The 16343-nt window shown below is 35.0% G+C and overlaps 1 protein-coding gene across 1 annotated transcript; it reads left to right on the top strand.

Annotated features, from left to right (window-relative positions):
• Positions 1–3405: 3405 nt before the first annotated feature.
• LOC9324047 (dehydration-responsive element-binding protein 1E) lies at positions 3406–4644 on the top strand. Its single transcript, XM_021035532.1, has 2 exons — positions 3406–3466; positions 3913–4644. Exon 2 carries the CDS (start codon positions 3920–3922, stop codon positions 4463–4465), a length of 546 nt encoding a protein of 181 aa, XP_020891191.1. The 5' UTR covers positions 3406–3466; positions 3913–3919; the 3' UTR covers positions 4466–4644.
• Positions 4645–16343: the final 11699 nt, after the last annotated feature.

Here is a 16343-nt window from a genome sequence, read left to right on the forward strand (position 1 = left end):
CCTTAGCTAAGGAACGTTTGTTAGTGTTAAAGGAGTATATGCATTAAATTTAATCAGTTTTATCCTAAGATTTCTCTAAGATTTACCTAACATCCTGCCTATAATCATGCTCTAATATTTCATTGAATATATCTTTATAAGTTGTGTTTCTCTCTATGATATTCACTATTCAGAAAATAAAATAAAATAGTACAAATCTACTATCACTTTTTTCCTACTGTATATTAATTATAATGTGAGAGGAAAAAAAAAATATTAGTTATAATGTGGTTTACGTGACTGGTTTATTGCAGGTAAGGATCAAAAACGGATAATTGAAATATATTATCCGAAGTATATATATCAGATTCAGTTAAGTTTTAACTGAAAGCACTTCTCCAAATGTCACTAACTTAGATTTTGAAAAATATGTGTTAGACTCGAATTCAGTTCAGATAGTTTTGTATAGAAAGATTTTTTTTTTTAATAACTTATAACATTAGAGATTTAAAATCTTAATCGAGTAAGATACAAACCTTAATTCTAAGAATCATAATTTAAAAATACCATATCCAATAACACCAAACTTTAAATTTATAAGTAGTGATCAAATAACAATGAATTGTAATAAAATTTAGATAAGAAAATGAATTGAACACAAGATACAAAATACATGAGACTGGATAAATCTGAATCCAAAAGTTAGGTTTAGGCCCAACAGCCCAATATTCAGATGGGCATATATCTTTCGATAGGTTCGTTGGCCCTATTGGTGTAATATTACATTAGCCTTTAATACACACATATGTTGGACATTTGGTTGTGATTAGTCTCCTCGGATTCAAGACGAACGAGAGCCGGCCATGAATATGTTTTGCCCTATAAATTATTTGACTAATCGTTCTGAAATTTGAAGCATCCATCTTCTATTCATTCGTATTTTAACTCAATAACCAACATAGCCACTGACTTTTAATTCTAAATATCTAGTTTGTTTGTAGTCAAAACTGACTCTGGAACGAACCACGCTACTAATAATATCTATAGAAAAACATAAATCATCCTTCAACTAGTAGAGTTAACCATGTTTGGATATAATGTTATTCTTAAGGAAATATATATAATAACTTTGTAAAGTTTATAGAAGAAATATACATTACAAAATATAGAGCTACAATGGTTAAAAGATTAAAGATTTAAAATGAGTGTGAAGCAGACGCGCAAGTGACACTCACTTAACAGTATTAAGCATTTACTCCAACAAAATTGATTGGGCTGTTGTCCCGACCCCGCCATATCTGCTCTCTATAACTTATACTGTCATACATAAATACATAATTACTCCAACGTAACATACATAATTATATTACTATATTTATTTATTTTTGTCTTTTTAGAAGAAATGCACGATATCTTTCTCTAAAAAATAATATTTGTCTCTTTCAATAGAAAAAAAAAAACTAACATAAAGGAATAACACTTAAAATTAACATAAACAGAAAATAAATTTGTGATTTTTTAAAAACGTCGTAACCTTTTTTTTTTCTTTTTTTTTTTTTTTTAAACGTCGTAACCTTATTACTAAAACATTCATGTTTCAATTTTTTTATCTTAAAAATAAACATATGAGACGTTCATGCTCGTACGTCACATTTTTTTAATAAGTATTTTCGTATACTACGTACTACAGTCTACGATATATATATAGTTCATAGTTGTTACGTTTTATCTTCAATCGAACACGGATCTATGCTTGCGATCACTCAACAACTCTTGAAAGAAACTCAAATCAGCTCAAGAATAAAATCGAAAGCAAGAACATAAAGAACAACAACACTCAAGATTTGTTTACCCAGTTCAATAAGATCGGTATGATCAAGTCTACGTATCGGCCGAATCAACTCGGCAATCCACTATATCAAGGCAATGTATACAAATCAGGGCAGAGCTCTTAACAATGGATTTTTCTTCTTATAAAGAAATCAGAATCGACTAAGGAAAAAGAAAGATGTATGTGACTAGGCCAGACCCACCCATAAAGCAGCAAAAACATTTGCTTTAGGCCACAAAATATAAAAAAGTTTTTAGGGCGACATTATTAAGACACTTGCTTAGTCTTGGTGATTATGTATTTTGTAAATTAGAATCAAGTCCCGAGTTCGAACCACTACTTTTATAGATTTTTTTCGTTTTTATACTTTTTTCGTTTTGTAATTTGGTTATGAGTACTATAATATTTTTTTCAGAAATCTTTCACGAAAAACTCGCCTTCGATCGTTTCACGAAAAAAAATTATATAAATATTTATATTATTTATATATCATTTAGACCACAAAAATCCGAAGACCGGCCATGTATGTTAGTATTTATACCAATAGTCATTAAAACAGCAAACCCTCTCTCGCGAAAAGAGGATCTCCTTTTGCTTCTTCAATTCATGGTTCACCAAGCTCCATTAAACTGGATACCAATTCTTCTTAACCAAATGATTAAACCAATCCTAAGATTGAATCAGAACTTCATATCACAATAATAGTAAATATGTTCGATCATTAATTCTAACATATGTAGCTTTTCTTCAGATGTTATGTTATAAGTTTTTCTTCAAATGGTCCATTGTTTCTTCATAGCATGGGGGTAACCCTAAAAGTGAGCGAAGATGAATGTACAGTGAAAAAATGTTACCCCCACGCAAATCCCACGTGATATTCACAGCTAGTTTAATAAAAAGGTCACGTGCTTAAAATTCACCCAATCCAAAAACCCACTAAAATCATTTTCACGAGGATAATAAAATATAACGGGCTCCACCATTTTTTTTTTTTAACTTTTATTGTTCTTGTCTCATATTGTTTGATGATTTTAAAATTCTTATGTAAATACTACAAATATTTCTTGTTGATACCAAAGAAAAAAAATTAGCAGATTAAAGTATGGTCATATTTATTTTATGTGATTACTAATGTTAATTTCCTATTTTCTAATAATTAAACTCATGTATAAAACATCAAATTGAAGCTCATAATAATTAATCATGTATTTTCTAAGTTTCCTTTTTAAGGTCATAAAATTTTCTAAGTTTCCTTTTTAATGTCAATAATTTTCTAAATTTGTTCAAAAGAATATTACATGCAGTTCTAGGAGTTTTTGTGACGATATATAAATTTGTAACAAATCGTTTTTTTTCCACTTCAACAAAATAGTAGGATTTATAATTTTAAATCTCTATCAGTTACAAATTTTTAACGATTATAAACAGCTAATATATAAAAAGGACGTTTAAATATCTGCCAGATGGCATTGACACAACTAAAAGTTGATAATTAGTATGTCTTACGCGCGTTCGTTTCGTTGTGGGTCTCACCAAGCAACGCCTATATACTCTCTTCTCACTTCACTATTCTACTTCACTTCCATTAAAACAGAGCAACGTCAAGCAACACACTAAAGCTTCATTTCAATTCTATTTCGAAGAGCACCCATTCAGGTATTTTCAGCTTTTCTTCATGTACATTTGACGATTATCAAGTGACGTCTCTGATATTTCTAATCCTCTGTTTTTTTGGGAATTTTACTCTGTTTATAACTATATTTCAAACTCAACAAAATCTTGAAATTGTAAGAATTTAAGTAGGATAATACTTGAAAATTCAGTTTTTTTAACAGATTTATGATTCTGTATCCGTCGAAATTTCAATTTTTTTTTTTCTGTTTTTTCTGTTTTGGCTTGATTTTATATGAATTTTACTCTGTTTTTCCACTATATTTCAAACTCAAGTAAAGCTTGAATTCAGTTTGATTTTGAGAACCCAATACGATAATTTGTGGGGATGTTAAGTTTTTAACAGATTTTTAATACGTAAACCGTCGAAAATTTTGATCTTTTTGTTTTTAGTTTTACTTAACATTTTACTCTGTTTTCATCTGAACCAGATCGGATATGGAAAACGACGACATCACCGTGGCGGAGATGAAGCCAAAGAAGCGTGCTGGACGGAAGATTTTCAAGGAGACACGTCACCCAATCTACAGAGGTGTGCGGCGTAGGAACGGCGACAAATGGGTCTGCGAAGTCCGTGAACCGATTCATCAGCGCCGAGTTTGGCTCGGAACTTATCCGACGGCGGAGATGGCGGCACGTGCTCACGACGTGGCGGTTCTTGCTCTGCGCGGGAGATCCGCGTGTTTGAATTTTTCTGATTCCGCTTGGCGGTTGCCGGTGCCGGAATCAACTGATCCAGACACGATCCGGCGTACCGCGGCCGAAGCAGCGGAGATGTTCAGGCCGCCGGAGTTTAGTACTGGAATTACGGTTTTACCCTCAGCCAGTGAGTTTGACACGTCGGATGAGGGAGTCGCCGGAATGATGATGAGGCTCGCGGAGGAGCCGTTGATGTCGCCGCCAAGATCGTACATTGATATGAATACGAATATGTACGTGGGAGAAGAAATGTATTACGAAGACTTGTCACTTTGGAGTTACTAAAATACGTGTTTTTAGATACGTATGTCATGTGTAATGTATGTATGTGTGGTAAGTAAGTTAGTATTTTATGAAAAAACCCAAAAAAAAAAAAAAAGGTTAGTATTTATGCCATTTATAAAAAACCAAAATAAAAAGTTAGTATTTATGTTCGTGTGGTAAGTAAAGTTAGATTTTCCGAAGATTTATAGATCCACTGTTGGAAATAGAAGATTCTAAGAAGTAATAATTTTGTGCAAAACATTTTTTTTTTTTTTTTTTGTCATCCGAAATTAATTAAAACTCAAAAGACCCATTCCTGAGGAATGTTGTTTACATACGTGATATGAATCGGTTATGTACGAATTTTTCGTGCCAGATTATCCGCAAAAGATTCTTGGAATCTTTAGTTTATTGTGTGTGTGTGTTTTTTTTTTCTTGAAAGGCAAGTAGGTTTGCTTTGCTTTATATTTGCATAATAAATGGGCATAATGATGGGCTTAAATATGATAGGTCCAACCTATAATGTTAAATGTGTTTTTTGGTTTACCTAGTTTCCTAGGTATTTACTAAAAATGTATCAATTAGTATGTAATGTGTAGAAGTTTTATAAAGAAATAATCTAAAATATTGTTGTCAATAAATTAAACTAAACGTATTTTATATAATTTTAAACATAAGAAATAAAGATAATATAAAAGCGGATAATCTAGCACGAAAAATTCGTATAGAACCGTTTCATTTCACATATGTAAACAACATTCCTCAGGAATGACTCTTTTGAGCTCTAATTAATTTCGGATGACAAAAAAAAATAGAAAATAAAGATAATATTAACTGCATTTTAACCCAAACCTGAGACAAAAACACATAAAAAAAAAAAAAAAAAACTTTGAAACCTTCTCAACATGAGAAAAAACAACCTCTCAAGTAACATCTTTGGTTCAGATTCCATTAGAAGATTTCATTTTTGTTCTATGGGTGGGTGTGTGTAGCGAGGAGAACACACAATGATGGGCGTTTTTTATAACCTCATTTGGATGTTGGACTACAGCATAATAAAAGATGGTCTAAATTTAAAGGCCCATAATTTTAAAAGACTGTTTTTTTTTTCTCAATCAAGAAACCGATGTATTTTTGTTTTGTTTTCTTGTTTTCGTTTCTTAATTACCGAGAAAATATGTATTCTCCATCTCTGTCTCTTCCATCGGGTTTCTTCTGATTGTTTGTTTGCTATTTTCAGCTTTCCTGAGCTGTGTTGGAGAATTCAATGTTTTTTCAGATAAATAAAATGGCAAATCCGAAAATAAAACTTAAATAAATAATAAAGCTGTTTTATTACCAGACAAAAATGATGTATATATAATGTTGACCAGAGTGTACTATACGTCTATACTATGTTCACTTCACACAAACAAGACGTATCGTACTATCGTGTTGAGATCCATTTTTTAAAAAAATTATTAGATTATAAAATCCATCATTTTGTACCAAAACAAAAATAAAATCATAATTTTTTTATAACCGGAAAAGTCTTAGGATTTAATACACGCAAACTAATCCTAAAATCTACAAAAAACGACTTTTTTTACTAGTAGCTATAAAGTTTAAGGTCAATAGATCATGCAGTAAAATCATATCACCATGAGTCGGACTATAATCATGTAGTAAAATCATATATCATGTGATTTTTTTTGTTAGATAATCTTCTGAGTATATTTTATTTGTAATAATCGGAAAAAGAATCCCATACTAGTTTCTATAACATGCGAGGTCTCATTCTCAATTCAAAAGTGAAATGTTTTTTATTTTCCCTTCCTCTTTGCCAGTGACTATGATCCAATGGTCACAAATGGATCATTACACTAAAGACAAACGTGGTCTTATTATATATAGATTATAGAGCTTGGTAAAATTTAAGTATTCGACTGACGATATGATCTCTTTTATTAAATATAACTTTCACGGAAAATCCATTTGCAGAAAGCTTATCCCTATAAAGCGACTTTTAAAATATTAGCTTTCCATGAATATAAAAACTTTAATCTTCGACAAAAAAAAAAACTTTAATCTTTTTTTTTGCCTTTTTATTAAGATTTCATATATGTAAAGACAGACATACGGTGGAAGCCCCTTTGGCTCATTGGTTGACTAAGGGTTAATTAATGTTTTTATACCAAGAGGTCTGGGGTTCGAGTCCCAGATATTGTAATTTATTAATTTGCAGATTAATGGAGGCAAGTATGCAGAAGAACTCCAACGATGTACAATTATAGATGTTCGCCAAGATTCTACGCAGAGAGAGAAATATCGTCAGATCGTGGATCATTGAAGGGTGTCCGTCAAGAGCATGAAGAAGGAAGTGTCGTCTATCGTGGATCTAATAAGGGTCGGAAAAAATTGTCCGTTATAAAATCGTTTATGTAACCGTTTTCAAAATTTGCAATAAATAATAAATATAGAGAAAAAAAAAAAAAGGCAGACATATGACCATGTAAGTTTTCTCCCTTCACGCAACCACGTTGTGACTTGTGAGTAACCAACTTAAAAAATAATGATATTTTTAAGGGATTTGCCCTTAAATTAAGTGGACTAGATTGTTAAATTTGGGCTAATTGTGGGCTTCCAACTAAAAACCAATTGGCAATTAATGGATTGACCATAACCTTTTATATATTATTGATTGTCCCATCAAACTTCCGATGTGGGACTTGGATTGTATCTCCAACAATCTCCCCTTCAATCCAATGACCACATGGATCTTAACACACCTCCTCGATCCCTCACTCGGACCGATAATAAGCCCCTTTCTCGGGCCCCCATTATTCGGGTTTGAGGTATGTCCGTATCCACTTTTCTAGGTCCACCAGAATTTGAACCTTGGGCTCTGATACCATGTTAAATTTGGGCTAATTCTGGGCTTCCAACTAAAAACCAATTGGCAATTAGTGGATTAGCCCTAACCTTTTATATATTATTGATTGTCCCATCAAACTTCCGATGTGGGACTTGGATTGTATCTCCAACATAGATAAACTAATCGAAATAAGTGTGTTGCGATATTAGAAATCCGATCCTCTTCAAGTCCTCCTCATAATATAAAATCATTTTTTAGTACTATACTATATGGTTTCTTTCAAGTAATAGAAATAGTGTAATACTATATTTAAATCTTTATAATTAGTGAAAAGAAACTTCTTTTGTTATTCATTTCCCATCGGCCGACCCAATTATTAAACCGAAGTTCTTTTTTTGTGCGGCGATTTGGGGAAACCGTAAAAGCAATCCTTTTAGTTTTATGTATCGTAGGACCATGCATGAAGTTAACTTTTATTGCCAAGGGCACGACCCGATTGGTTGTTTTTTATCAGAGGATTGGCAACAAGTTACAAACAACAAACACTGTATTTATTAGACGTTTTAAGTTCCCATTTCTTTTGACGTCACCAGGGTTGGGCAAATTAAAATAACCGAAACCCAAAATACCGAACGGAACTAAACCAAAACCTATGGTTTGGTTTGGTCATTTTTTAGCATAAAAATCTGTTTGGTTGTAAATTTTGGATCTTATTGGTAACATTGCATAATCACCTAATCACATAATAACATTAGTTGCAGAATAAAATTCGCAAAATGAAAACTTGCAGAATGAAAAATAGCAAAATGAAATTACATTAAAAACATGTTGATTGGATACATTTTTCGAAATGGTAGAATATAATATTATATTACCAATATATAGTTATATTTAATAAACAAAATACTATTTTTAATAAATTTAAAGTAATATTTTATAATAAAATATATAAATATTAAATATTGTTAAAATTTGTGAAATTTTTAAATATTATTTGAAAAATGATATAAGTTTCATAGTAAACAATTATTTTCTTACTTTTTAATTGCTAATATTCTAATAAAAATTCATTATGCAAATAAACAACTATAAACCCACTTATTTGCATAATGAGTTTTTACTTCTGTTTTTAGGCGAAAACGCAAATCCTGCGTTTTTTGCGTTTTCTAATGCGATTATGCAAATTTTCTTGATTAGCAATTTTTTTGCATAATCACATTAGAAAACGCCATTCTGCCATTATGCGGTTACCAACCGGAGCCTTTATCAAGTTCTCGGTTTAGGTATGGTTCAGTTAAAACCGTAAAACCGAATGGTTTATTGGTTTTTGATTAAAATTAAAAATAATTATATATAAAAGTATTGTTCAGTTTATATTGTGATTAATAGTAGTATCATTAAAAAAAGTCTTTATTGAGCTTATAATTATTGACTTGTTAGTAATTTAGAAACCAAAAATTTAGGAATAAAAAGGAAATCTATTGAATTACAAAACCCTCACCTAAACTTATCAACATTACTTATAATTATGCATCAAAATTATATTTTTTTTTGTAAAAACATGAAATAACCGGAAAAACCGGAACCAAATCGAACCGGAATACTTATGGTTTTTATATGGTTTCAATTTTTAGAAAATTTAGAAAAACCGTAAAAAGCTAACCATAACCAAACCGAATTACCACTACAAAAAGAGTCAGTTGCATCAATTAATTTGTGTCAAAAAATTAAATGATATTAATTTGAGTTATTTATTATACAATTGATACAAAAATTATAATTTAACATCACTTGCAATAATTGATGCCATTGTTGATATATATGACATCATTTCATTTAAACTGATGCAAATCTAGATCTATTTGCATTACTTTCACAATATTGATACAAATTAAACATATGAATTTACATCATTTAGAAAATATTATAAAATTTAAATCAATAACAGTCGATGCTAATTCAAGAATGATCATAAGTCGTAAAAAGCAATGTAATTGATCACTTAATTTGTCAACATCCCACATTGCTCTCACTAAAAAAAGAAGTTTCATACTTTTCTTATATATGGTGACCTTGGTTTTTATGGTGTCAACAAAGTGTATAGTTTAATAAGAAGTAATTGTAATCTCAAATAGATATAATCATTTGCTTTCATATTGGTTAATAAAATAAAATAAATTTGTTTGTTAAAAGATTATTTAATATGATTTTATAAAATTTTAACATCAATTATTTATAAGACACTTAACATCACTTATTATTACCGTAGCAAATATTTACATCATTTTGATAAATTGATGCAAATTCTAACATCATTTTTGCAACTAATGCATATTAACATCGATATAATGAGATCTAAAAGAAAATAGAAGTTTATTGATAAATATGACAACTCATGTATATTTATTTCTCTTTCTCACTTACCTAAAGTGTGTATATTTACTTCTCTTTCCTCTTTACCTATAGAGTATTTTTAATATTTTTATCTATAATATTTGATATTAATATTTATAACATATCATGTATATTTCAACTGTTCAAATAATTAATTTCTAACTATGTTATTTAACACGTACATGATAAAAATATGTCATCATTGATTCATGAAATGTCAAATACTTTCTTATAATACACTTTGATGTCAATTGACCTATCAGAATTCAGATTTGTCAACGTATTGACATAATATCCATATCATGACATTTAGATATAGTTTTTGGTATGAATGTAAATATCATTTAACAAAAACCATATTTATCTCGGTTCACAACCTATCTAATTGGTCTCAACTGGCTTTTAACGTCACATAAACATATATATCGTATATCTGATGGTATTAGTCTATTAAAATGACATGTATTTTTTTTTTTTTGTCATCCGAAATTAATTAAAGCTCAAAAGAGCCATTCCTGAGGAATGTTATTTACATAAGTGATATGAAGCGGTTCTGTACGAACTTTTCGTGCCAGATTATCCGCCTTAACATTAGCCCTACGAGAAATTAAAGATAAAGAAAAAGATGAAAACTCCTCCTTGTTGCTCTGAAATTCCTCCAAATACACTAAAAACGCCGGCCATTCGGTTGGAGAAGACACCATCTTCACCAGGTCTGAACAGTCTGTAAGGAACGCTACCTCTTGATTATCTGCACCAATCATACACTTCATCGCCCAGAGAAGGGCCTCGAATTCGGCATGTAGTGGAGATAGACTTCTACGGAGGTTCGCAGCTCCCATGGTTGGCGGCTCTCTATTTGACGATGTACAGAACCAGCCTGTACCAGAGAACTTATCACTTTCTTTCCATGATCCATCTACAAAACAACGGTATCCCGAATACTCCGCCTCAAGTGAAACATCCCTCACTCGAATTCGATCTACCAAGTGCACAGAACCATGATTTTCATTATGGAGCTCAATTTGAGCGGACTGCCACAATTGTGCCTCTTTTTCCGCTAATCGTAATACTTCTAAAGGGTCTGTGTCTATGTTTTCAAAGATCTTTTCGTTCCTCGCTTTCCAAATAAACCAAATAATCCATGGGAAGGCTGATGAATCAACTTCCGTAGGTATTCTCCAAAATAAGTGATCCAAATTAGTAAAATTAGATTCCGTAGGAAAAATCCCCATAGCCGTAGGAATCTGTGAAAGCGCCCAAATCTGCCGTGCTGGGTGGCACTGAAAGAGTGTATGATTGATCGTTTCCTCTGATGCGCCACATCTGGCACATCCCGTGTCACAATCAATTCCTCTTTTCCGTAAATTTTCCGTAACCGGTACACATCCCGTTAAGATTTGCCATATGAAATGGCGTATCTTAGGTGGACACTGCACTTTCCAAGAATATGCTTTTAACGGGTTGATGTTAGGGCCAAAAAAGTTTAAATTGGTCTCCGACGTTTCCATCCGTGTAGAATGATATCCCGATTTGACTGTATATTTTCTGGATTTTGTAAAATGCCAACCTAAAAAATCTTCTTTTGTTGGCGCACCCACAGGTATGGCGCTTATTAGAGCGACATCTTCTGGGTTAAAGATCTCTCTTAAGAGATCAATATTCCAAAAATTTGACCGACTATCTATAAGGTCTTTAACTTTTAGAGATGGATCAGCAACTGAACCATTACTTTTTGCTGGTCTCGGGAATTGAGCTGGAATCCAGGGATCCTCCCACACCGAGATGGATGTCCCAGATCCGACTCTTTTAATAAGTCCTTTATTAACCAGAGATCTAGCTGAACATATACTCCGCCATCCATACGATGGGGAATATGATTTTATATTTTCCAAAGGATTGGATTTCCTAAAATACCGTCCTTTAAACACTTTTGCGAATAGAGAATCTGGAACCGTAATCAACCGCCATAATTGTTTTGCTAGTAAAGCTGAATTAAAATCGTCCACATTCCGAAATCCTATCCCCCCTTCCGATTTGCTATTGCACAATTTGTTCCAAGCCATCCAGTGCATACCTCTGGAGTCACCATTTGAGCTCCACCAGAAATTTGCTACCGCGCTAGTAAGTTTAGAAGTGATTGTTTTCGGTAGTCTGAAGCACGACATAACATAAGTTGGTAATGCTGCAGCTACCGATTTAATCATCACTTCTTTTCCCCCTTTTGATAAAAATTTGGCCGCTTCGTCAAATTAAATTTGTTAAGAAATCAATTTGCTAATCCAAATTAAAAAAGAAAAAAAACTTTTTGACTAACTTATACGGTGTTTATTAATTTTAAATATGTCAACAAATTTTTTATTGTTTTTTGGGCAAATGCTAAAAAATTTATAACTTAAAATTTTAAGGATTATTGTATAAAAAATGTCCAACTCTAAGATAAAATTAAAAACATAGAGTTATTTCAAATATAAAATAATCATATCTTTTACTTTATTATAAAGTAAGATATAGAATATGATTGGGGAAGAATCTTTTTAAATAGGATCCCTCTTTTGGGCTTAGCATACTCTTATTCTACTAGAGTCTTTGACTTCCTTAGGATTGGACCGTTGACTGGAAAAAACTCTTTCCCTTTTGTCTTCTTCAAGCTCAAACCTTATCGTTTGGTTTTCTTCTTCAAAATCTGTGTGTTTGTTCTTCAACCTCAAGCTTTCATTTTTCGATTCTGCTTTGAATTTCAGTTCTCTCTTTGGGTTTCCCTAGTTATGTCTTCTTCCCTTGACAAGATTCTAATGGCGATGACCTTAGAAGAGAAGGATGAGCCATTTAATCTTCCGGATCTGCCTGAATTTTGCTCAAAAGAGATGAATTCCATGAGTTTAATAGGAAGAATTCTCAATCCGGACTGTCAGAAGGTGTCTAATTTGGTACTCGATATGCCAAGGAAGTGGCAAATATATGATCGTGTTCGTGGTGTGGCTCTATCTCCGGAAAGGTTTCAATTCATCTTCGAATATGAACATGATTTGGAGGATATTCTTAACAAAGGAGCTCATACATACAATCAATGGTCTTTTGCGTTGGATAGATGGATGGAAAATCCTCCGGAGGATTATCTTCAGTTCATTCCGATTTGGGTTCAACTTCGCAACATACCTGTCAATCATTACACACCGGATGCTATCCGTACTCTTGCTGGGTTTGCAGGTAAGGTTATTGAATTGGATTTGGATCAAACCAAAGCTCAGAACAAAGATTACGTCCGGGTTAGAATCCGCTTTGATGTTTCGAAGCCTCTCCGCCGATCTAAAGTCGTCAATCTACCTTCTGGAGAAGCTGTGGATGTCGGATTCACACACTCAAGTATTTTATTAAGTGGGAAAGATTATTCTTGAGGGACAAAAAATGAATATGTAAAAACTTATAAATTGATACGAAAATTGCTATAGTATTTTTCTCTTGAGAGGAAGATCCCCTTTACATGGCCATTGGCCTCTATATTTATACATAGATAAACGACATTAAAATGAATAATTAAGTACAATTATTTCTTCTTAAATGTGTCCGTTTTGATTCTTCGGCTTTAATGCTCAACGTTTGAATTTGAGTTGACTCTGATCTTCATGGGCCTCGCCTCTTTTGGCCCAAGTGTCCTTCAACCGACTTACCCGTGTCTTCTACACCGAACTCATGTCACAGTGCAGTCACTTCGGATTCTCGAAATGGTGACAACCACTTCGACCGTCCCTTCAGCTCACGGGTCCAATGGGCTTTATCCTTTATGGGCCATTATCTTGATTACGTGGCAATCTTTGGTTGGTCTCGTACTTCTGGTGCGGGATCCGACACCAACAATTAGCCCCCCAAGTTCTTCGAAGTGCTATTCCAATTCGGAGGACTTTAAATGCTCAAGTGGCCAAAGATTGCGCTCGAGGATCTTTCTGATTTCCCGCCAAAAATCTCATTACTCCTTTAATTTCGGCACTAGCCATTTTTAACCGAGTGACATCTGTCATCATTATGACCGTATATTGATTAATTACTATTAAAACGGGAAAAACCTTCCCACTTCCCACACGACTTCCGAGGTGGTTTCATCATTAGCTTGAGGTAACTTCTTTTCACCATTACTCTCTTCTTTTACTTTTGTACTTTAATCAAAACCTCTCTCTTCGTTCCTTCACCAAAACCCTTCTTCGCCGGATCTTGAATTTTTCTTTCTTCCCAATGACTTCCGATTCCGATAGACCCGAGTCTCCGTCTTTCGATGAGAGGCGTTCTAGCAATGACGAGTGCACCCGCTCTGATGATATTGCCGGTCCGCACTATAGGTCCACTTGTACTCTTCAATCCCTCGAGTGGTTGAAAGAGCTTTGCCGGATTCCGCCGGAAATTATGGCGGAAGCTCAAATAGCTTCCCCCACAGAATCCCCAGAGAACCATCGCGATGGTTACTTCTGTGTGTATGAGATTTATTTCAAGGGTTGCGGGCTGACCTTTCCTCTTCCCGAAGCCCTAGTTCTATACCTAGCGGCTCTTGAAATCGCTCTTCCTCAATTGACCCCCAATCTTCTCCGTACTATTCTTGGAATTATAACAATTGCGGCGGAGGCCGGTTATGTTATCGGAGTTACTGAACTAAATGAGCTTCTGAGCGTGAGAAGTTCATCGAAGAAAACGGGGTATTTCTCAGCATATCCTAACGCCAACAGGAACATCATTTCACATCTTCCGAACAAGGATGAAAATTGGCATCATCCTTGGTTTCTAATTAAGAAAACCCCCGCTTCGATTGGAAATCTCGCAGATTTTCTCCCTTCGAAGTGGTCTGCGAAACCCGGTAGTGATTAGGTTGCCCGTATCTTTCCCGGTTGTTTCTTTATCTTTATTGACTAACACCGTTGTTTCATTTCGCAGCTTTCATCGCTTCCAATCTCCCATCTGAAGAGTTCATCGAATTCTTCAAAATAATTCTTGAAGGGGAAACCTTTTGGAATTCCTTCACTCTTGAACGATTCCTAGAAGCTAACCACAGACTCAGGATGAGTCCGCCTGGTCATCTTCACCAAATTCCTCCCCCTCCCTCAACTCAGGGAATGTCATCTCGGGCCCTTGCGGCTAAGCGTAAGTTGCTTTCCAAGCCGATGGCTGAGGCTTGCGAGGAGAAGAAAAAGTTTCTCGCGACTTCCATAGACAAGAAGGACTACAGTAGGACCTTGCTGGTTGATGATGGCAGCACCGAGGGAGCCCGATCTGTCGCTTCCTTCAGATTAACTCCTCGTCGCGATCGTCGCGACTCACGTTCTCCTCGGAGAGATCAATCTCCTCGCCGTGATTCACCTCGTCCTCCCCGAGATGATTTTAGTAGCGAACCAATTAAGAACTTGGTTCGCCGGAAGAGAGACAAGTCCTCTCGCAGCGATTCTTCCCCGCGGAGGGAAAAGTCGAGGGCCCGGACTGACCGCTCACCTCGATCATCCCCTCCTCCTGAACCAATGGGTCCTCCACGACTGGTTGATATGTCTTCCTCCTCCCAGCCTGATAGTGGAAAGACTGCCCGGAGTGCGTCTCCGAAAAAGGGAGATTCTGAATCTCGAGATGCTTCCTCGAGGTTAAAACCTGCTCTTGTCCCTCAAGTCAAATCGCTTTCAGGTTTGGTGATTTACATACTTCAACTTTTTGTCTTTACTAAAATTCCAATTTTTACAACTCTTCCTTCTTCGCAGCTATGGAGAAAGAGGGCAGCGTCTTCCGATGCTTCAAGACCCGATCGGGCTCGATCCTGCCAGACTTCGACAAATGGCGCCCTGCGATTCGTGAACGCTATTTGCTTCACGCGCATCACTCATCTCGGGTTAGTTCCGTTTTTTTTTTTTTTTTTTTTTTTTTTTTTTGCATTGCCATTCTGCGAACCGACTCACCATCCCTGGTTCATGTATAATGCCAGGCTCATAGCGAATTTAACGACATGATCGAACATTACGAAGGGTTGGTCATTGGACGGGAGAAGGAGATTGACATGTGGAAGAAGAAATTCTCAGCTCTTGAGGCTGACCTCAACTCTTCTGCTGGCTCTAAGCACGATCTGGAGGATAAGGTCGATAGGTTGACGTCGGAGTTGGCGCAGGTAAAAGGGGAACTGCAAGACTACTATGACCGGAATTACAAACTCCAGGACGAACTGTCTGGTGTTCAGGGTAGACTTCATGAATCCGAATTAACCGCCGACACCCTGAACAACCAACTTATCGAGCTTGACGCGAAGTACAAGGCGCTAGCCAAGTTGCGTGATTCTGAGTTGGCGAGGTCGGCATCGAAGGCCAGAAAGGAGGTTAAGGGACGCGGGATGGAATTGATCCAAGGGGCCATTTGCTTCATGCAAACCGAGAAAGCTAGGTCGGACTTGGAGTCAGATATCAAGGAGCACGAAAGCAACTTGATTCTGCTGGACCAAATCCATGAGGCAGAATTCTCCGAGGAGCAAGAAAGGACCGAGCTGTCGACTAACCTTTCTGAAAAACGGAGTCGCTTAGCAGCTCTTCCCACTTCGGCCTTCAACCCGCTTGACTTCGAGGCATTCTTTACTGAATCACCTCCTATCAGTGAATCGGGTTTAGACTGGGCAGGTAACGCTTGGCTCCTGTGGCT

The sequence above is a fragment of the Arabidopsis lyrata genome (assembly GCF_000004255.2).
Source record: "Arabidopsis lyrata subsp. lyrata unplaced genomic scaffold ARALYscaffold_2, whole genome shotgun sequence".
In the NCBI taxonomy this organism is placed as follows: Eukaryota; Viridiplantae; Streptophyta; class Magnoliopsida; order Brassicales; family Brassicaceae; genus Arabidopsis; species Arabidopsis lyrata.